The sequence below is a fragment of the Rattus norvegicus genome, chromosome 13 (genome assembly GCF_036323735.1).
Source record: "Rattus norvegicus strain BN/NHsdMcwi chromosome 13, GRCr8, whole genome shotgun sequence".
In the NCBI taxonomy this organism is placed as follows: domain Eukaryota; kingdom Metazoa; phylum Chordata; class Mammalia; order Rodentia; family Muridae; genus Rattus; species Rattus norvegicus.
This window is the reverse complement of record NC_086031.1, coordinates 80,478,096-80,498,503: the sequence shown is the minus strand read 5'-3', so window position 1 is coordinate 80,498,503 and position 20,408 is coordinate 80,478,096. Positions and strand designations below refer to the sequence as shown.

The following is a 20,408-nucleotide window of genomic DNA, read 5'->3' as shown; positions in this document are numbered from 1 at the left end:
TCTCTCTCTCTCTCTCTCTCTCTCTCTCTCCCTCCCTCCCTCCCTCCCTCCCTCCCTCCCTTCCTCCCTCTCTCCTTCCTCCTCCTCCTTCTCCTCCTCCTCCTTCTTCTTCCTCTCTCTCTCCCCCTCCCTCCCTCTCTCCCTCCCTTCCTCCCTCTCTCCTTCCTCCTCCTCCTTCTTCTTCCTCTCTCCTCTCTCTCTCTCTCTCTCTCTCTCTCTCTCTCTCTCTCTCTCTCTCTCTCGCATAGTAGGTCCTGGTTAGGAGTACAAAGTCTACCGAAGCGCTCTACAAAGATATGCAGGCATCCTTGCCAGCCAGTTCTCTGAAGGCATTTCCCCTGAGAAATGGGACCCTGAAGGGGCACCCAGAGCTACAACCCAGAGCAGACAATGGCCTCGGCACAGATTCAACTCCCTACATCCCTCCCACACAGCCTCTTTGCTGTCCTGGGGGCTGTACAAACCGACATTCCCTGGGGAGAGTTACTAAGCTGGGCCTTCTGCTATATTTAATAGGAATGGAGAAGAGGTCCTTTAGCAAGCAGAATGGAGAAGCAGATATTCCCACAATCCCCCATGCTGCATGCATCAGAGCAGCTGAGGAGAAAACTTGGGAAACTTTGCTTGGATTCCCACCCCTCTTCATAGACACGTAGATAATAGATGGATAGACGGATAATTGTTTCCTGCAGATGGAATCCTGGGAGGTGGGCAGGAAAAGAGGTATCAAAGCAAAGGTGGTCCTATTAGGCTACTGAACACAGGAAGGCCAGGTAAGAGGTTAAAATACAGGAAAGGATGTGGAGCGGGAGAGGAGGAGGAGGAACGGAGGCTGGGAAAATGGGTATGAAACGAAGGAGATGGCGAAGAGGAAAAGACTGAAAAGGCGGTTCTAATCCGAGGGGCAGGGAAAGTAAAGAAAGCAGGCTAAAAGAGGGAGAGTTGAGGTGGTCTGAAAACGTGCAAAGCCCAGGGTCCTGAGAAACTTCGCGAGAAAGGGGGCGCGGCGCTGCCCTGCCCATGTTTGGGCAGATTAATGGAGTCGTGGCTCGGGCTCTTGAGTCCTGCCTTGGGAGGGACAGTATCTGTTTAGATTTGTGTCTAAATTTAAACCCCAATCCGGCCTCCCTCCCTGCTCCCCTCCACTCCCCTCCCCTCCTCCTGCGTCCCTCGGTCCCTCCCTCCTCCTCCTTCCTCGTTCTCTGGCGCTGGGCCCCCAGCTGGGGCAGTCCCGCAGCCGAGTGCAGCCAGGCGCGCGCCACCGCCCACTCGCCCTGTGGCCGCTACAGCCCAAAAGTACCCCGGGCTGGGAGCTGAGGGGACAGCGGGGATCCTGAGCTCTTAACCCGAGCGAGCGGGCGTGTCCGCAGCCGGAGGACTACCTGGAGGACATGGAGGTAAAAGACTGGGGCGAGGACGCGGGCCTGGGGGTGGGGGAGAGTGAGGTCAGAGCGCTCCTGCCCAGGTCGCTGTCCCTGCTCTCAGCAGGGAGCACGCAGCTAGACCGCCGCCTGGGCCGAGTGAAAGAGGTGGGTCCTGCTCCTAGGAGACCCCTGTGGGCCGGTGTGGGCTTGTCAGGAAAGGACCTCAAGGCGAAGGAGAGGGCCCTTTGTAGGGATTCAGGTGTTCTGACTGTGCAAATTCATTTTTTTAAGAAAATAAAACTTAGGCACAGCTAAAGTCATACATAAACGGCTAAAGGTGTGAGCCAAGAAACCGCCCCCCCCTCCCCGGAACAGAGCTGGCAGTTGAGGCGAGGACTCTGTCCGCATGGCTTCCTCTTTTGATCAGAGCGTGGCTTTTCTGACCAGTTGTTCTCTTCCTTCTGATGTCCCTTGTTTCTGTCACATCTTCTTTATAACTTTCTGCAAAGTTCCCTTGCCGCCGATCAAATAAACTTACTTCTGAGAAATTGGAGGCTTTCCAATATGCCTTGCCTCCTGAGGTTGTGTACACCTTGGGGTGTGGTAGCCATCTGAGAGGTATGCAGGGGTGAGTCCCAGACTTTCTCTGCACTTTTCCAACCTCAGTGGAATACAGCCCAGCCCACCACATCTTTCCATCCAGGGCGTACTGGTTCACCTAGCTCCCTCCTCCAGGACCACAGATTTCCAAAGAATGTCTCCCTTCAAACCCAGACCAGCAAGAGATGGGTGACCTTTTATTTTATCCTGATCGATCTCAGCAGGACCTGGGATTTTCAAAGAGGAAAAAGGGGGCGAAAAACCCCACAGGCCTTTCAGGTGATTCCTACTCCCATTCAAAAGGAAACTGCTCCTCGTTGCCCAAGGTCTGCAGAGGTCGCAGTGCACAGACGTCCAATCTCTCCCAGGCCCCAGTCTACTCATCTTTTCTAAGCTTCCCTGTCTGCTTGCCTTCTCTAACAGAATAGCAAGGCTGCACATTCAACTCGACCAGTGGTCATACAGGAACAAGGATTGTATTCTGTATTCTGGGCACTTGGGGAGTGCTGAGTACCCAGGATGTTGGGGTCTGAGATGGACTTTCTGTAGACATTTTCAAGTCAGGAAGTCGTTGATTAGGGTAGATAGACAACAAAGCATTCCAGATGGGTTCTTACATATGGTCAAGACCCTGCAAACTCAAAGCAGTAGGATTCTCTGTGCTGGCTACTACTACAGGGCAGAGGAGGGAAATGGAGCAGGGGGTATTCAAGTTGCTGGACCAGGGAAAGGCTCAGAAAGAAACGCTGTACTTAGAAGCTCCCTCCTCAGGGAGAACTCGGGGTCCCTCGGGTGACAAGCTAGAAGCTGTGGGATCACTCACAGAACTGTAAGGGACCTAAGATGGAGGCCTAACTAGACTTAAGGGGGTGCCACTCGAAGGCCCCAGTGTGAGTTCTAACCTTAATCTAGGGAAACACAGAAGGGCCCCCTTCACAGGACCACTTAGTCCTCCCTCAGCTGAGGAAGAAACAGAGGGAGTCCGGGCCTCTGAAAGTATCAGCCCAGCAGCTTCCTGTGTGGCTTGGTAGGTGGGAGGCACGAAAGAGAAGACTCCCATCTACAAGCTGATGTATAGAGTAACGGAAAAGGGCTTGGATGGAGATAGCCAGATTTCTGTGTGCCAAAGGCTGGACCAGCTAGCTAGCACTTAGCTGTTAAAGGAGGTAGAGAGGAAACAGAAGACAGAGGAGCTGACAGGTTCTCAGCTAGGAAGTGAAAGTCAGTGACAGGTGTATTGCCTGCTCATGAGTGGAGCTAGGACCTGAAATCAGTCTCCTGAAGGAGGCTACTTACTTTATTTGAGAAGAAACCATGTTATGTCATGTCCTCATCTTGAGCATTCAACCCAGATCAGCAGGGCCTGCTAATCACACTCAGACTCTACCCTGCAGTTCCCTACCGCAATGTTAGGGAAATCTTCAAATCCCCGTGACCACTGTCAGCCGCATTAATCACATCTCAGCCTACAGGGGCCTCCCTGGAATAAACAAAGCAAGGTAGCACTTGACCTGTGCCTTTTTAACACTCGAAATTCAGTCGAGGAAACAGGACCCACACATCCTGTCACTGTGTGGTTAATGAATGCCTCTGCAAGCGTGACATGTGCAGGCCAGAGTAGCTGCTGCTCAGGGCGTGATTGGGTAGAGAAACACGAGGACGGGGTGCAGGGCGAACACACTGGCTTCATTCAGGGAGGTAGGATGGTTGGTTGGAAGGGAAGATAGGGGTCCCTAAACGAATAAAAGTGAAAATAACAAGATAAAGCCATTGAACAAATGAGGTCCCCCTCTAGAGGTGGCGCTGGGGGCCAAAATCTAAGCCACCTAGAAGTCGTTGCTTTTTCTCCTTTCCTAGCTGTGCTCCCCACTCCTACCTTTTTCTAATTTACCATTTTCAGACCTCGAGGGCAGCTCATGAGTGGCCCTGGATTCTGCCCCACAGACAGTAGGAAACTGAGAAGTTCTGTATGAGGTGGCAGACGTGATGCCACCCATTGCGTATGCAAGGTGCTCAAGCCCCTCTGAGGCTCTGGACAATGTGTAGCCTGACTCCCAGAGAAGGACAGAGAGTAAAGACATTGTGCTGGAGGGAAAGGGGAACCACACCTGCATTTGGGTTCACCAGGGTGTCCAGGAGGGAGGACTGCACAGCATATGTGAAGTCCTGGGTTTGATCCCTAGCAGAGGAACAGAAAGAGGGGGCAGAGGGGGAGGGAGAGAGGAATAGAGGGAGGGTAGGAAGGAGGGAGGGAAGGAGAAAATATATCTCAGTGTAGGAGGGGCTGTCTTACTGGAGGGTGGGTCTCCATAAGCCAACACAGAACCCAAATTTCCCAGTAAAATTTGCCTAATAAATTAATAGAAACTCTGTAGCTCAAATGTTACCATCTCCCAGGGGCCCTCAGCCTCTAGAGAGCACTTAACTAGTCCCACTAGGGCTGGCTCTTTGGCTCCCAGTGAGGAGGAAGAGACCATACTTTACATATCTAGGGTCTCATGAGCACCAACTAAGACATATCGATTGGGTGAATATGTTATTGGAGCTGAGAGACATTAGAAAAGAGAGAGAAGGAGAAAAAAGAAAGAAAAGAAAAAGCAGACTTTAGTATGTTTATTTGCTGGTTTGTTCTGGACACTATTTCAGCACTGTGAGACAGGCAGACCTCTGGCTATGAAGGGTTGTCTCTAGAAACAATGATAGTGAAGGCATTGGAGATAGGAATCCAGGGAAAGCCCTCTTCTGGCCTCTGAGGGCCCTTGCATGAGCGTGTGCATACACATAAGTAATACTTTCCAAAGATGTGGTCTGAGAATGGTGGTGTACACCTTTAATTTCAGCACTGGAGAGGCAGATGCAGGTAGATCTATCTCTGTGGGTTCAAGGTCGGCCTTGTCTACAGAACAGTTCCAGGCCGGCCAGGACTACACACTGAGACAAACCCTCTCTGGAAGGGGCTGGGGTGTTTGATCAAGTGAGTGCATTTGCCTCCTTTTAATTGCAACACAGGGGAGCTGGAAGCAGCATAGCCAATAAAGATTATCTTCAACTACATACTGAGTTCCAGGCCAGCCAGGGCTTCAGGAGACCTTCTCTGAAGAGCAAACACACACACACACACACACACACACACACACACACACACACAAAACGAAGCTATCTTTTCATCCTTATATGAGTATGTGTATATGTATGTGTGTTTATCAGGACATCAGATCCCATTGTAGACTGCCATGAGTCACCATGTGGTTGATGGGACTTGAACTCAGGACTGGAAGAATAGCCAGTGCTCTTAACCACTGAGCCATCTCTCCAGCCTTGTAACCTATGTCTTAGGTTCATGTGTTTTTACCTTGTTAAACATTTGCTAGTTTATTTTACAAACATTTTAGCAGATTAAATGTTTATTATTATTATTATTATTATTATTATTATTATTATTATTATTATTATTATGACTGAGAGAGAGTATGGGGCTTCCAATGCTGTACTGTACATGTGGAGATCAGAACTTTCCATAGTCGGTTTTCTCCTTCCACATGGGAATCCCGGGGTGAACCCAGATTTTCTTGGTTACCCAGCAAGTATATTTACCCACTGGGGCATCTTCCCAGCCCTTCTACCTTATTTTTTTTATCTCATTTATTTATTAGAGGGGAAACTCCAAGTTTAGGTAAGAAAGATTATTTGGGGATGTCCCTGCGACCCTCGCTGGTTTTCCCCATCCTGTCCCTGAGCCATGGTGTGCTGGTTGAGGCCAGCGGTCATAATGGGGGACTGTTTAACCTCTGAAGGGGGAATTAGACTGGATAGACTTGTGAGCAAGCCGGGATACCCACTCCTCTCGTGCTCCTGCTGTGTGGAGACCCTTGCAGTCACTCGGGCTCCCCTTAGCAGACATCTTTCATTTGCTGGACTGTGAGAATAAGATTAGTTTTGGGTAGGCACGCGGTCAAGACCCGGCCCTATCACGGAGGGGTGAGAGCATTCCTGGAGCGGGAGTCAGGTTTCAGAGCCTGATCCTCAGCAGGCTGCCCACAGCAAGGAGGGCTGGAGCCTGGCTCCTGCGGTTCCGTGGGAAATCTGAACACCGCCGGCAGCTCAGCAGAGCCGTAATCTTATCGGAGCCACGGAAGAAAGCCTTTCGGTTCCAGAGGAGGCAGCTCTGCCTTCCTCTGGTGACAGTGTCTGAGGTTTGCCGAGCCAATCTAGCCTATCTAACCCACTGGAAAAACGCACAGCCCTGGGAGAAACAAGACAGCCCCTAATTGTCCCTGCCTCACTAGGAAGGAGCAAACCGGACTCTGAGGTATGCTGGGACCGTGGGGGCAGTCGGACCTTTGGAAAGCAACAACTTGTGGTTCTCCTCTTATCTGGGGAGTAGTTTAGCCCACACTTTGAGAAGTCAGTCTCATGAAGGTTGATCACAACAGCAGCATGTGGCTCGAATATCCCCTCCCACACACAATGGTGTCAGGTGGACACACCTCTCAGAGATACCATACATAGGCAGAGCACAAACATTGAACCACCACCGTCACTGCATGCCCTAGGACCCTCTACAAACCCATCTCCCAAACAGAGCCAGACCAGAGAGGACATTGCCATTGTCCTTTGGTCTTTGGGACAGTGTCCTTTCCACCTATTTTTCCCCATTGGGGCTTTCTAAATACTGGCTATGGGGACTTGTGGACATTACCTGGTGACCCTATGAGGCTCCCCATGTAAAGTCTCACATTTGGGTGGATCAGACCCTGTTCTAGTGAGAAGGCCATTCAAGACTCAGCAGGTCCCTAGGAAAGGTAGGGTGGACTTGCAGGATCCTTACCTCTCTAAGTCTCTCCACATGAAATCTCACCCTCAGTGGACCTTGGGCACCCCCAGCTAGAAGCTCTTAGTTCTGGTCATTAGAGATAACACAATCTTCCTAGATCATAGATGCCCCTGTGCCATCTCAGGGCTCTCTTCAGGGTCTGTGGATGGCAGCTCTGTCTCCAGCGAGTCTTCTACAGCCTATTGGTGGCGGTTTACAAGATAACAGATAGCTGGTTTTGGTTATTTTGGTTTTGGTTTTATTTGCATGCATGCATACATGTGTATACGAGGGCAGAAGTGCATGTGGAAGCCAGATGTCGACACCAAGTATCTTCCTAATTGCTCTCTGTCTTGCATTTCCGAGACTCTCACTAAATCTAGAGCTTGCCGATTCAGACGTGTATCACCTGACGCACACCCCCTTGTGACCTAAGTGCTGGGGACTGAACTGCAGTCTTCATGAGTACAGGGCCGGCCTCTGATTCACTCAGCTACGTCCCCAGCCCACGGAGCTGTTTAATTAGGATTAACCAACACATAATGATCATTCACAGCCTGCCAGGCACTGGGTCTGTACCTGTGACCTATCTCTCACCTTGCTGACCCTCTCAGAGGGGAAACGAGCACCCTTAATTGCAGAACAGGATGAGAGCTCTCCCACTGGAGGAGGGGTGCCACACCCAGCCTGGAGCTCAGGGAGGGCTTCCCATGACGGGTGACCTCTGAGTTGAGTGTTGAGGGAGTAGTAGACATTAACGAACAGCAGAGTGTCAGGAAGAGAACATTCCAGGCAAAAGCAAACACCACACTATACCTGTTGATCCCTGGAAGGTAACAGGAGATGGCAAACTTTGAGAAGGAGACCTGAGCGGCAGCAGAGAAATGTAGATTGTAGTTACTACCATCATCAGCTCTTTTCTATTTGGAGAAACAAGATCTACACATATGACAGGACGTGTTAAAAAAGAAAAAACAACAAGATGCGATCTTGATAAGCTGGAAGGTGTGTGGAGTTCAAAGTCAGCTTCTTCTGTGTGGGAGAGAAAGCAGGCTTCCTTCTTGGGCTTCCCCTCCAGGTGCTTCCCCTCCTTCATCTGACAGCCTTGGGGGTTTCAGTCTCAGTGAGCTCACTCCCGTCTGCCACTCCTACTGGGAGGTTCAGTTTGACACAGGGTCTTGGAACCCTGAGAGGAGCCTTTAATCCAGCCCACCAAAGCCATCTTCAAAACCACCTCTTCTTTTCTAACTAGAGGCCTCAGAACAAATCATGCACACACAATGTATTTTGATTATATTCACACACACACACACACACACACACACACACACACACACACACACACACACTCCTGTCCCACTCCACCTGTCGCCCCACTCGTGTCTCCCATTGAGGTTGCACCTCCTGCTCATTCTGTGAAAAGCCAGTTTGCTTCTCACTGTCCCCAGGGATGAGCCAGGTGGACCAAACGCATGCACGTTAGCCCCACCCAGTTAAAATGGAGCGGCGGAAGTGAACGGCTGAGCCTGTGGTTGCTGTTACACAACTCAGGCACCCGCCAGAGAGGGCATTTCCATCACATAAAATGCCACGCAAGGCTTCCACCTCCTCTGAACCTCCCTCCCTGCTCGACCCTCATCCTGAATGGTTCATTCCAGACTCATGAGCTACAGGGCCACTTACTCCAGCCTGCTGCCCCACCCCCCACTCTCTCAGCCCTCTAGACTACATTCCTAGGCCTCAGGTCCCTGGCTTGTCATGCTTCTGAGATATGAACTGATGGATAGTGGGAAATTCACTCCAGACAGCCACTGCAACGGCAGCAACGGCAGCGTGAGCAAACACCTAAAAGCTGTTGTCATGGTGATTACTACAACATGTTACAGACTTACTATGTGCGGGTGTTTTCCATAAATGTATCTTTTTATTCCTTATAAAGTCTAACTGCATCTGTTTTCTGGAAAAGAGAGGTAAGGGCCCGTGTTGCCAGAAGATCTAGAAAGTAATGAGCACAAGTGCCACGAGGGTACCCTCATGGGTGGGGTCCTAGGGCCCCTATGCTTTCTCTTCTGCCTGGACCCTCTTCCTTTAGCCAGCCTAGGCAGCTCAACACTTGGAGTTTTTAAAGACCTGGATCAGCTGAATTAATTCGGATCCTCGTCTAAAAGACATCAAGACGATTCCATTGTGTCTCCGATAGGGCCGAGGACGCCAACATTCATGACAAGGAAGTGGAATTTTGAAAGTTCATTTTTGTTGTTAAGATTTTTTTTTTGAGACAGGGTCTCCTATAGCCCAGGCTGGCCTTAAATTCTTGATCCCTCTGCTTCCACCTCCCAAATGCTGGGTTTATTAATGTACATTACACCAGTCATGGTGGTGCGCGCTTTTAATCCCAGGGGAGACAGAGGTCAGTGGATCTCTAAGCTCAAGGCCAGCCTGGTCTACAGAGCAAGTTCCAGGACAGCCAGGGCTCCACAGAGAAACCCTGTCTTGAAAAAAAAGCACATTAATGGATTTCCAGAGGGTAAGAGTTTGGAAAGTCAGAGGACTTAGAAGGTGGGGTCCTTAAGCATGGCGTATGGGTAGGAGTGCTGGAAGTCAGTAGTGGCTGAGTCAGAACTATGGCAAGGGCCTTCTAACCCCCGGGGCTCTCGATACAGGACAGGTCTGATCCACAGGCCTCACCTGACTCACACGTTCTTTGCTCTGTGCAGCTCAGAGCCTCACCTCCCGCCATCTCTCTTCCGTCTTCCAAATTCTAGTGTTCAGTGTGTCAAGGTTCTCCCGGCAAATCATTATTCTCAGTGGGAGTTGGGAGAATAAGAGTTTTCATAATCACTGTTTTAACCAGAGTCAGGAGACCATGAGCCAAGGCTAGAAAAGGTCTAGCCCCTTCCAAGTGCAGCACTGGTTTTCTCTCACTGTTTCACTCTCACTCCTCTTCACCTTGAGGGAGCTTCCTCTGGGAGATTTGTGGTCCCTATTGGCTGGTCATGGCCATGGCCCCTCAGGATGGCCTGACTTTGTATACTCCAAGGAGAGAAAGGAAGATCCTAGAGGTTTTTTTCTTGTGGAAATGTGAGAGAGGCTCACCGGGATACCTGGTGCCTTGGGCTGCTGGGACAGAGGGAGAAGCCAAAGTCAAGGAAGTTAGCCAGTGTGTGCGTTTGCTGAGCGTGTGTACCTCTGCTAAGAGACAGCCACAACCTGGGATTAGCTGGACCTCACTCCTTATCAAGGCTCCAAGGAACAATCCTCTTCTCCTCTTTCTTCACTCCTGGTACTTGCTGGCTCTGGCTTGAGGCTATGTCCCTCTTTTCTCGTGTTCCTAACAGGGATATGTGTCACTGAATTATGACCCTTGGTGACAATTCAGGATTATGATCTCCTCATTTCAAAATCCCTTACGTCCGTCTCCAAAATCTCTTTGTAGAAATAAGGTTGTATTTACAGGTTCCAGGGATCAAGGGGTGATTATGTGGTTGGGGAGCCACTAATCACCCCGTTTACAGCAGAGAACTTGTTATTCATACAGCAGTAGAGGGCTTGGGGACAGATAGGGAAAACCCTTGGTTTTAGGTTGTAGTGTAAGCATCCTCCCTGCTAAGCTCAGGAGGTCAATGTTTATTTAATGAATATAATAGATATTTGTTACCATTTACTGTGTGGCAAACTTCCTACCTTCTTAGGTACCCCATTTCCACTTTTGTCTTCTTTACACCTAAATGGATACAGAGCTTAGCTACAGCTCTTCATTGGGAGAGCTGCTGTTTGGAAGGGGAGCCCCTGGGGTGCAAAAGACCATTTCCATGAGCCACCCTCATCTCCTCCCGACCTTTTCTTCTGCTGGTGAGACTAGCTGGGTTGGTAGGCCAGCAGGAGCTGATCAAGCGAGCTCAGCACCACCTTCAGAAAGGAGCAGGCCCAGCGAGAAGCTAAGATGACATTGTACCTAACATTTCGCTCACTCCATGGTCCAGTCTCTCATTGCTTTTACATTCACTCATTCTTTGATTCTCTTATCAAGACATACGCTGAGCAGTTAGCAAAGAGAGCTGGGAAGACAGAACAGTTGCTCTCAAGAAATCTACCACCCAGAGGGGGAGAGAGGATCAGCGACAGAGCCAGGACAGCAGGATGGCGAGGAGATAGATAGCTCTGTTCCGGGAGGTTCAAGCCAGGTGAACGTTGCCGCAACAAGCAAGGCCACGGTTCTAGTCTAAACAGCAAGTGTCTGTTCATTCCAGCAGTGCTATGTGACCCCTATCGTTAGGTAGGCCCCCCCCATCATCGGTCCCTCATCTGAGCCTGGAGAGGTGACAAGTAGCCACACAGCTTCTCACAACCACATGAGCCAGAAAGTATAGTTCCTCCTACCACCTCCCTGCTACCACGAGCTAGAAATACTGCGTGGTGCTTTTATAGGCCGAGGAAGTCTTATTTCACAGCACTGTCCATCTCTGAGCTGGTCTGGAAGCAAGGCTGTGTGTGTCCTTCAGGCTGCTGAAGGTGGGAAGGCTGAGGAAGGCCGCAACTTTACAGATCACTCAGTCTCGGGCTCTGGGGATTGGCAGAGCTGTGTGGTCAGATCTGCTCTTTCTGGTTGAAGCAAAAGTTGCTTTGCAAGCAGAAAGCTTGTTCCCAATAGTGTCAACTGTGCTCTGTGCTTGGGGGATGGTTTGGAAAGGCAATAGGCTTGGAGCGGAAGTCAAGAGTACACATATACCCATTTCTATAGGAGACCAGTGGAAACATCTATAGCTAAGCCATTAGGTATGGCTGCTTGGACAGTTTCTTAAACATCGTGGTCCTGGAATAGCTGGCTTCTCAGAGCATGCCGTCAGGAGATGTAGTTTATAGCTTTATTGGCTCCTGGGATTTGAAAACCTCTTTGCCTTTTGCAACAGCACAGTGCTGAATCACCCCAAAGTCTTTGATTTTAAACCCCACCTCCACTGCCATCATACCGGGAACCTTAGCCTCTCCCCTGCTTGCAGTTACAGGACACCAGCGATCACCATTCTTTTCCATGGCCCTTGCTCATAAGTCTTGCCTTTTGTGCCCACGGAAAGGTTAGGGAAGGTCACTGGAACTTGGCAGTGATGTTGAAGGATGTAGTCCAATCGTTAGATTTGGGGCAAGCCCAGGATGGCGCTGCCCCAGAGGGAGATGTGAACTCTGAGTTTTGGGCTCAGGGTAGATTTCAACCTGAGAGTCTGTTCTCCATCAGCAAAGCTAATGCCTCTTTACCATTCAGGCTGTCTTAAAAGGAACTCTGACCTTGCATGTCATAGATAAGATAATGGACGGTGTCAACTTGAAAAGCTACAGAGCCACAGATTCGCGGTGGTGTTAACAAGACTTAATCAGTTAGTGTATAGAAAACTGGGACAACCCTGAATAGGTCTTGTGGTATAGGTGTCAGAAGAGGAGGTGAAGAGGGGGACATGAGCAGAACTTTGAGAAAATAAGGATCATAATATAAGCAAGGACATTATCTCAGCCAATAGTGGCTCTGGAGGCCGAGCATGGTGGCTCACACCTTGAATCCCAGAACCCCAGTAGCAGAGGCAGGTCTCTGTGAGTCTGGTCTCCAAATCGAGTCGGCCAGAGCTATTACAGAGAAACCCTGTCTTGAAAAACCAAAACCAAAACCAAGCCAAACAAACAAAAAAGGTAGGTCTGGGCCAGAAGTATAGCTTGGTTAGTAGAGCATTTGCCTTGTATGTGGAGAGTCCTGAGTTCAGTCCCTGGCAGGTATGGTGGTGCATGCCTGTAATTCAAGTACTTGGGATGTAAAGGCAAGAGGATCAGGCTCACTGTGGGTTGGAAGCTGGCCTGGGCTAGATAACCTGCTTTAAAACAAAACAAGTCAAAGGTTCTGGGGCCAGTAAGATGTCTTAGGCACTAAAGGGCTTGATGCTCAAGCCTGATGACCTGAGTGCTATCTTTGAGTTTCCATTTGAAGATGGAAGGAAAGAACCTATTCCAAAGTTATCCTTTGATTTTTAAATGACTGCTGGGGCACGTAAACATCCCTGTATGCACATATCTTACACAGAGCAACAACGAAGTTCTGACCTGTGCCATGCAAAAAACACTTCTCGCTTCTCTAAAGTGGAAGATCTAGACACACTGGCTATAGACCCTATGAGAAGACACAGAATGCCCTTGTCCCTGCAGGCAGGATCACAGATGTCCTGCTCACGCTCGCTCTCTCTCTCTCTCTCTCTCTCTCTCTCTCTCTCTTAAGATGTATTTATTTCTTTCATGTGAGTATAGTGTTGCTGTCCTCAGACACACCAGAAGAGGGCATGGGATCCCTTTACAGATGGTTGTGAGCCACCATGTGGTTGCTGGGAATTGAACTCAGGACCTCTGGAAGAGCAGTCACTGCTCTTAACTGCTGAACCATCTCTCCAGCCCGACATTACTTGTCTTAATTAGGGTTTTACCACTGTGAACAGACATAATGACCAAGGCAAGTCTTCTCAAGGATAACATTTAATTGGGGCAGCTTACAGGTTCAGAGGTTCAGTCTGTCATCATCAAGGTGGGAGGAGGGCAGCATCCAGGCAGGCATGGTGCAGGCAGAGCTGAGAGTTCTACATCTTCACCTGAAGGGTGGTGGTGGAAGATTGACTTCCAGGTCATGAGGGTGAAGGTCTTAAGCCCAAGCCTACAGTGACACACATCCCAGTAGTGCCAATACCTGGGCCAAGTATATACAAACCATCATATTACCATTCACTAGAGTGTGAATTCCTATGCTCTTGATTCCCTATCTGTAGAGTGGAAGTCTTTAGAGAACACCTTTGAGTTAACGTTAATGATAAGGGCCAGGTGTGGATAATGAGTCAGGGAGGGGCTATTAATGGAAGAGAACAGCCCATGCATACAGTTGGTGCAGCCTTGCCTGGGACACCAGGACATCTGAAGGTCTCCTCTAGCCCCAGGGTCAGTGACTGGCACCTAGTTACTGCAGACCACACACAAGCCCACCTCTCAGGATTTCTGCAGACAGCTGGACCTGGTGTGGAGTAACAGATCAAAGCTGCAGGCTCCCAGAACAGCCCAGGCCTGCCAGAGGAAAGAAGATTCTTGGACTTAGATGCATTTTAGAAAAGGAAAGGGAGGAGAGGAGACAAGTGCATTTTATGTCTTCAACCTGGAGATGTGATTAAGGGAGGAGACAGGAAGCAGGGGAAAAAGATCGATTGCCTTTGATATGGTTACAGACCTCAGGAGATGCCTAAAAACAGAGTAGCACACCTGATAATTTAGTAATTTAATATCTTCCTCTATCTGTCTGTCTGTCTGTCTGTCTATCTATTTTTTTTTCTCTTTTTCTTTTTTCTATTTTTCGGAGCTGGGGACCGAACCCAGGGCCTTGCGTTTGCTAGGCAAGCGCTCTACCACTGAGCTAAATCCCCAGTCCTATCTATCTATTTTTGATTTCATTCATATCCCAGGCTGGCTGGCCTGGAACTCGTGGCAATCCTCCTGCTTCATTCAGCCTCCCAAGTGGAGATCTGTCAAGCGTGAGCTGACAAACCTGCCTTTGCCTTTTCTATCATAATCACAGCATGTGCTATGGTCATAACCTTTACAGAGTGAGGCACACTTGCAAAACTACCATGCACGATTTTGTGTAGTTTTTCCTTTGTCAAAATTTTATGGATAGAACATTCAATCTTACAGAATCTTAGCAGCCCAGATGATGATTTCCTTTTTCCTAACTTATTGAAAACAAAGAGTGCCCAAGCTTTTCACCTGAAGGAAGCACTTCATAGCTACTCTTCGGCATGTCCGAATCGCAGCTGATGCTGCTTTTGTGCTTCGAGGCCATAACCAAGTGAAATAAAGTTGCTTGAGCACGAACAGCAGCATGACAGTAGATCCGATGTAAGCCAGTAGGTGGGTAGCATATACAGACCGGATACGCTGGACGAAGAAAGCAAAATTTGTAACTGATTAGTTCTTTCTGTCTGGGAGTTTCTATTTAGTATTTGTGGATTATAGCTGACCATGCGTAATTGAAAGAAAAAATACAGTCAGGCCCAATGGAAAGTATGGTCTGCCCACCCTCAGCTTCCCCTCCGCCTCTCATATCCCCAGGACACTCCACCCACCCAATGCCCTGCTGACCTTCTGTAGGGAGGCCCCCTGGGAAGCAGAATAAAGTGGGGTGCCTAGGAGCACAGCAGGGATGGGAACGTAAACATCAGACCTAAGCCCATGTCCCCCTCTCAGCTGACATCAATCAAGAACTTCTGGCTAGAGTTAGAGAATCAAATGTTTTCATATATCAACAAGGGTATTCTGATTTCTCCCATAGTCACTTTACTTATATTAAAAAGGAATTGTTTTGCCAAGTTGGATTCAGAGTAGCTTGAGCTGCCTGTCCAAAGTAACCTCATTAGCGACCTTGGGTCTTTCCTGAGGACAGTCTCCAGTGGCAAGACGCAGCATTCTGTCCTTGGCATGCTCTTGTTAAATATTTTTGTTAACGATTTAAACGAAGCCGAGAAAGAATCCAGATGACCTACAGCTGGGATGCTTAATATGACACATGACACATTCGAGTTCAAAATGATTTATATAGGATGGGACTCAGGGCCAAAGCCAACATAATGAAATTAAGCAGGGATAAATGTGAGATCCCCAGCTTAACTTTAGTGTAGGACAGACCTGGCTTGGAAAACCACGTCTGTTGGTTCAGTCAGTCTGCAATGGTTTCACGGCTAGCTGCACAGAGAACGCTGTCTGATTCTTGGAGAGAATACGATGTAAAGGCAGTGGTGAGCTGGCGGTGTGGTGGTGGTGGGAAGGCCTGTGCTCCCAAAATGAAGCAAGGGGATAGGTGTACTAGGTGCTGCGGAGGCAATGAGGCAATGGTGTTGAGGATTTGAGGAGAAAATACATTCTCCATTTATACAGCTGAAAGTGTATGCGTGTGTGTGTGTGTGTGTGTGTGTGTGTCTAGATGGTGAAAGGCCACTGGTCAGTGACCTGCAGGGTCTCAGATGTGTAAGGTGCATACATATGGCTGCACACAGGGGTGGACCAGTAGGAGAGCATGAGGCAAATCTCTGTACTGATTAGAAAGATAGCGTCGACCAGTGTATGCCTCCTCTTGTCTATAATGAGGGCTCTGGGACTCTTAAGGCCCAAAGCTGTGCTGGCAGGCTCTTGACTGGCCCCGGTGTATTGTGGGTGAAAAAGGAGAGGCAGACGTTTCAGTTGAGGGGCTGAAGCCCTAGAGAGGGGTGGCATTGGGCTTGGGATGGCAAGGATGCTGAAAACTCAGCCGAGGGAAGGATGAGGTGGAGCTCCAGTCCAACGCTCTCCCTCAAAAGAGAAAAGAAATGAGAAGGGTGAAGAAGTGACGTGTAGGAGAGGAGAGGGATGGAAAGAGAAGGGGAAGGAAGAGAAGCAGAGGAGAGGGGAGGGAAAGGGAGGAGAAGGGAGGGGAGGAGAAGAAGGAAAAGAGAGGAGACGGGTAGGAGAGGGGAGGGGAGGGAAGGGAAGGGGAAAGGAGGGGAACAAAGAGGAGGGAAGGGAAGAGGAGGGGGAGGAGAGGAGAGGAGAGAGGAGGGGAGGAGAGAGGGAGGAGAGGAGAGGGGAGGAGAGGAGAGGAGAGGGGAGGGGAGGAGAGGAGAGGAGAAGAAAGGAAAAGAGAGGAGACTGTAGGAGAGGGGAGGGGAGGAGAGGGGAGGGGAGGAGAGGGGAGGGAAGGGAAAGGGAAAGGAAAGGAGGGGAACAAAGGGGAGGGAAGGGAAGAGGAGGGGGAGGGGAGGAGAGGAGAGGAGAGAGGGGAGGAGAGGAGAGGGGAGGGGAGGAGAGGAGAGGAGAAGAAAGGGGAGGAGAGAGGAGAGGAGAGGAGAGGGGAGGGGAGGGGAGAAGAGAGGGGAGAAGAGATCAGGGTGGGGAGAGGAGGGGAGGTGGAAAAAATAGCATAGAGAGGGGAGGAGAGTAAAGACAAGAGGGCTCACTTTCAGGCTTTATTTCCATCAGATGAAGTCTGTGCCTACTAGAGCTTCTTATCCACCTGGGTGACCCCTGGAATCTGTGGGACCCATCTCCTCCCCTCAAGCTCCAGAGGAGAGTGTCTGCAGGACTGCTGGGCTGTGGCCGGGAGGCTGGGGAATGGTGGCCAGATGGAGAACTATTTGCTCACTACACAAAATTGTCCTCTGCCTGCCTTTGGTAGCTGCCATGCTACTGTCCCATGCGGCAGGTAATTTATAAACCCACCACCAGGTACTGGAGAGGTCCACACGAGGCATATTCTCATTATTTTATTCCATGATAAAGTTGCAATTAAGGGGGTGGGGTCCTTCTAGAAATCCCTAGCACTTGTGTTCAAGGCATTTTCCATAGTTTCTAGACACAAAATATTAATGTATTAATAAGGGCCGGAAGCAGGGGTGTCCTGAGACCAAGGCCAACCTAGACTACGTGATCCAGGAGGGTCTCTCCTCCTGTTCTGTTTTTGTCTCAGAGCAGAGGTGGGGTGGAAGGAATTCGATGATCCCACTACACATGACTGCACCCAGCTTTGTGTGTCTTTATTATTCTTAGCCACATGAATAATTATGTTCAAATTATTATTTTTATTATATGTGTATGGCCATTTTTTGCATGTATATGCATGCCTGACAAAGCCAGAAGAAAGCACGGATCCCCTAGTTATAGATAATTGTGGGATTGAACATGGATCCTCCAGGGCTCTCAGCCACTGAACCATCTCTCTGGCCCCCGCTTACACAATTGTAATAAGTATATGCGCGTGCAAATCTGCACTGTAATCTTTTTATTTAAAGTGATTTGCAAGATGATGTCCTTGTTCTTACAAAGTTGTGTTTCCGCTTTAAATGTCTTTGCGATAGTCTGCTACACAAATACACCATCATTTATTTTATTATTTTTCTATTTTTGGGTCATGGCATTTGCTTCTACTTTCTCTGTGTTATAAATAACATAGCTATAAACGGCCCATGTATCCTTTCCTTCTTTTAAGCGATTTCTTTGGAAGCAATTCCCAGGAGTGGAATTAATAGGCCAAAGGATGTGGATATTTTTTATGGCTCTTGATGAGCATTGGCCCTGCCTGCCTTAGTCCACACAGCCTGGCTGTACCTGGTCTATACAAATTGCACAGCAGAGCGGACCAGAGAGGGAATGTGAGGGGAGAGGGACCCACAAGTGTATCCAACAGGCAGTCCGCTCCCTCCCTCCCTGCTGCCCGTGAGTCCTGTGGTTTCCGCTGGGAGGGGAGAGCAAGGCAGGGCAGGAAGGGGATGTGGACACTCTGGGAAATGAAGCAACCATTTGGTACTTCCTGCTGAAGCATCTGCAGATGGGGGAAATAGCAGGCTGGTGTGGTGTGTGCACACATACCTGTGCGTGCGTGTGCGTGTGTAGCCAGGGATAGAGCAAAACCAGAGTACTGTGTTAATGAGAAGGGAATGCCTTCTGGAAAATCCTTCACAGTTTAGTGTGGTCTGTCTGGGCTGTAACCACTAGCTCACTCACTCGATGGATAACCCGTTGACAAGGACCCACTAGGTCAGGTTCTTTGCTGGGTCTGGACTCAGTAGGAAAATGACTTGGCTTCTGTCTTTTGAGGGGACCCGGGACTTTGCAGTCTAGCGAGGGAGCCAGAAAGATGACAGATTGCTACAGTGTGATCAGGTGTTCGAGTAGATCTGACCTAGGTATCCTGTCGGGGGAAAGGAGCAGATAGGGTGTTTTGCAAGGGGAGGTGATGCTGAACTCAACCCTACTTGAAGGACAAATCAGGGACAGATTGCAGCAGGACCACACAGGAGGATAGAGCCTGTGAATGTACCCTACAGCTGGTGAGCGCATTACAGTGAGACGCTCCTGTCAGACCTTCCGAGCATCACCATCAGGGCGTGGGTTTAGAGGGGCCAGGATTTCTGCAGTCTAGTTTCAAGGGAAAGTCTCAGGGGTTAGCCTTAAATCAGTGTCCAAATAGCCAACACCCTCTTCCACTTAAACTCATGGGTGTGGTTCATGGGTTACAGTGAGGAAGAACTCTCCCAAGCCACTCTTTGGGGTTACTGCTCATTTTAATTGAAGAGCAATGGGGCTAGGAATTGTGCAAATACACTAAGCTCACTTGGGCAGTGCAGGGAAACGAGTGGAGAATGCAAGTTAATGAAGACCTTTGGGGCTGTTCAGACATCCAATCTGAAGGCCAGGAGATCTGGGCTTCATGGGGGACTGGGGAGGGAGAGGCAGGAAAAGGAGAAAGGAGGAAGGAGGACCATTCTTTATTGGGACAGGACTTTTCCACCGAAGACCTAGAAGACTAAGAAGCCTGGGTTTTAGTGGGGATGTTGAGGTGCAACCATAATTTTAGACTTGTTTCCATAGCAACAGCAAGCATCTCACCTTGGGTACATGTGCAAGTATTGGTGTGGTGCGTATGATTCGAGAATGGGATCTTAACATCTTTAAAGTCTAACTGGACCTGGTGATACTAGACAGAACTCCATCGCTAAATTGCTATGGAGTGCTGAATCGGGCATGTAAAGTCTAGAGACCTCACCAGGATATAGTTTTTTCCCCTGCCTGGATTGCTGGAAGCGTTAAATGAGATAATATATTCATAGGCAGAGACTTGGGAGAATCGTGAAGTTCTCCCACACGTGCAAAGTACTGTTACCACTGTTCTTTCAAACATGCAGGGAAATATCTGGAAAAGATTTAGTTCCTTAACAGGAAGCAGGTGCCCTGAAACCGGGAAAGGTATTTGGGAGTGGGGATAAAGCTTCAGGACCTTCACCTGTCTGGAGCTCAGCCTCCCCCTCTTCTTATGGCTTCCCTTTGATGTTCCAGAGGCTGTTACAGATGAGAAACTAGGCTGGGCAGAGCTGACAACTCACTTATAGGCTGAGACTGTTGAAGGCGACAACCAGAGACTTGCAGCACTTTCTGACTCTCCCCAAGAGGGTTGAGCACTGGTTGGTGTGAGACGTGCAGACACACCGGTTGCCCAGCCCTCAATGGCTGCTTGCCCAGCCATGCAGTCGTAAACTGTCCCAGTCACCGCAAAGACCAGGCTAGAGATCCCCCTGTCCAGGTAAAGAGTTTAAATTCTAGAAACAGGACTCTAGGTAAGGATAGAGCAAGGTAGACACACATCCTGAGTAATAGCCCAGCCACGGGCTCTGCCTTTGCAAAGTCACAGGTTTGGGTAGGCTGGGGAGACAGCACAGGCAGTGAGCAGAAGGGTCATGGTGGGGAAGGTGAGATCTCGAAGCTTCTGCCAAGCCACTCTCGGCGGCTCAACCATCAGATGAGCCTCTTTCTCACAGTCCCGGAGGCTAAGCGTCCGAGATCAAGGTAGATGAGTTGTCTCTTCTGAAACTACACCTCAGGGTTTGTACATGGTCATCTTCTCACTGTGTCCTCACATGGTGTCTGTGTGTCTATTAGTCACCTTTCTTGTGAGAAAATACCTGATACAGGAGGAAGGCTTTCTGTGGGATTACTGTTTCAAAGGTTTCAGTCTCTCATGGAGGTTGGGGTGAGGGTGGATCCTCCCACAACAACATCAAGAAATAGAGGGGTACAGGAAGGAGCCAAGGAGCCGG

The 20,408-nt window shown here is 49.4% G+C and overlaps 1 protein-coding gene across 3 annotated transcripts in view; it reads left to right on the top strand.

Annotated features, from left to right (window-relative positions):
- Window positions 1-1,191: 1,191 nt before the first annotated feature.
- The window catches only part of Rcsd1 (RCSD domain containing 1), a 62,435-nt gene continuing 43,218 nt past the window's right edge, over window positions 1,192-20,408 (top strand). Inside the window, exon 1 of one of the 3 annotated variants that reach the window (XM_008769663.4) lies at window positions 1,192-6,273. Coding sequence is in view for 2 of the 3 variants with exons in the window: in NM_001108349.1 (NP_001101819.1) it covers window positions 1,392-1,397 (6 nt within the window). In the remaining variant the exon portion in view is untranslated. The remainder of the gene's footprint in view (window positions 6,274-20,408) is intronic. The other 2 variants (NM_001108349.1, NM_001415737.1) reach the window with 2 other exon arrangements.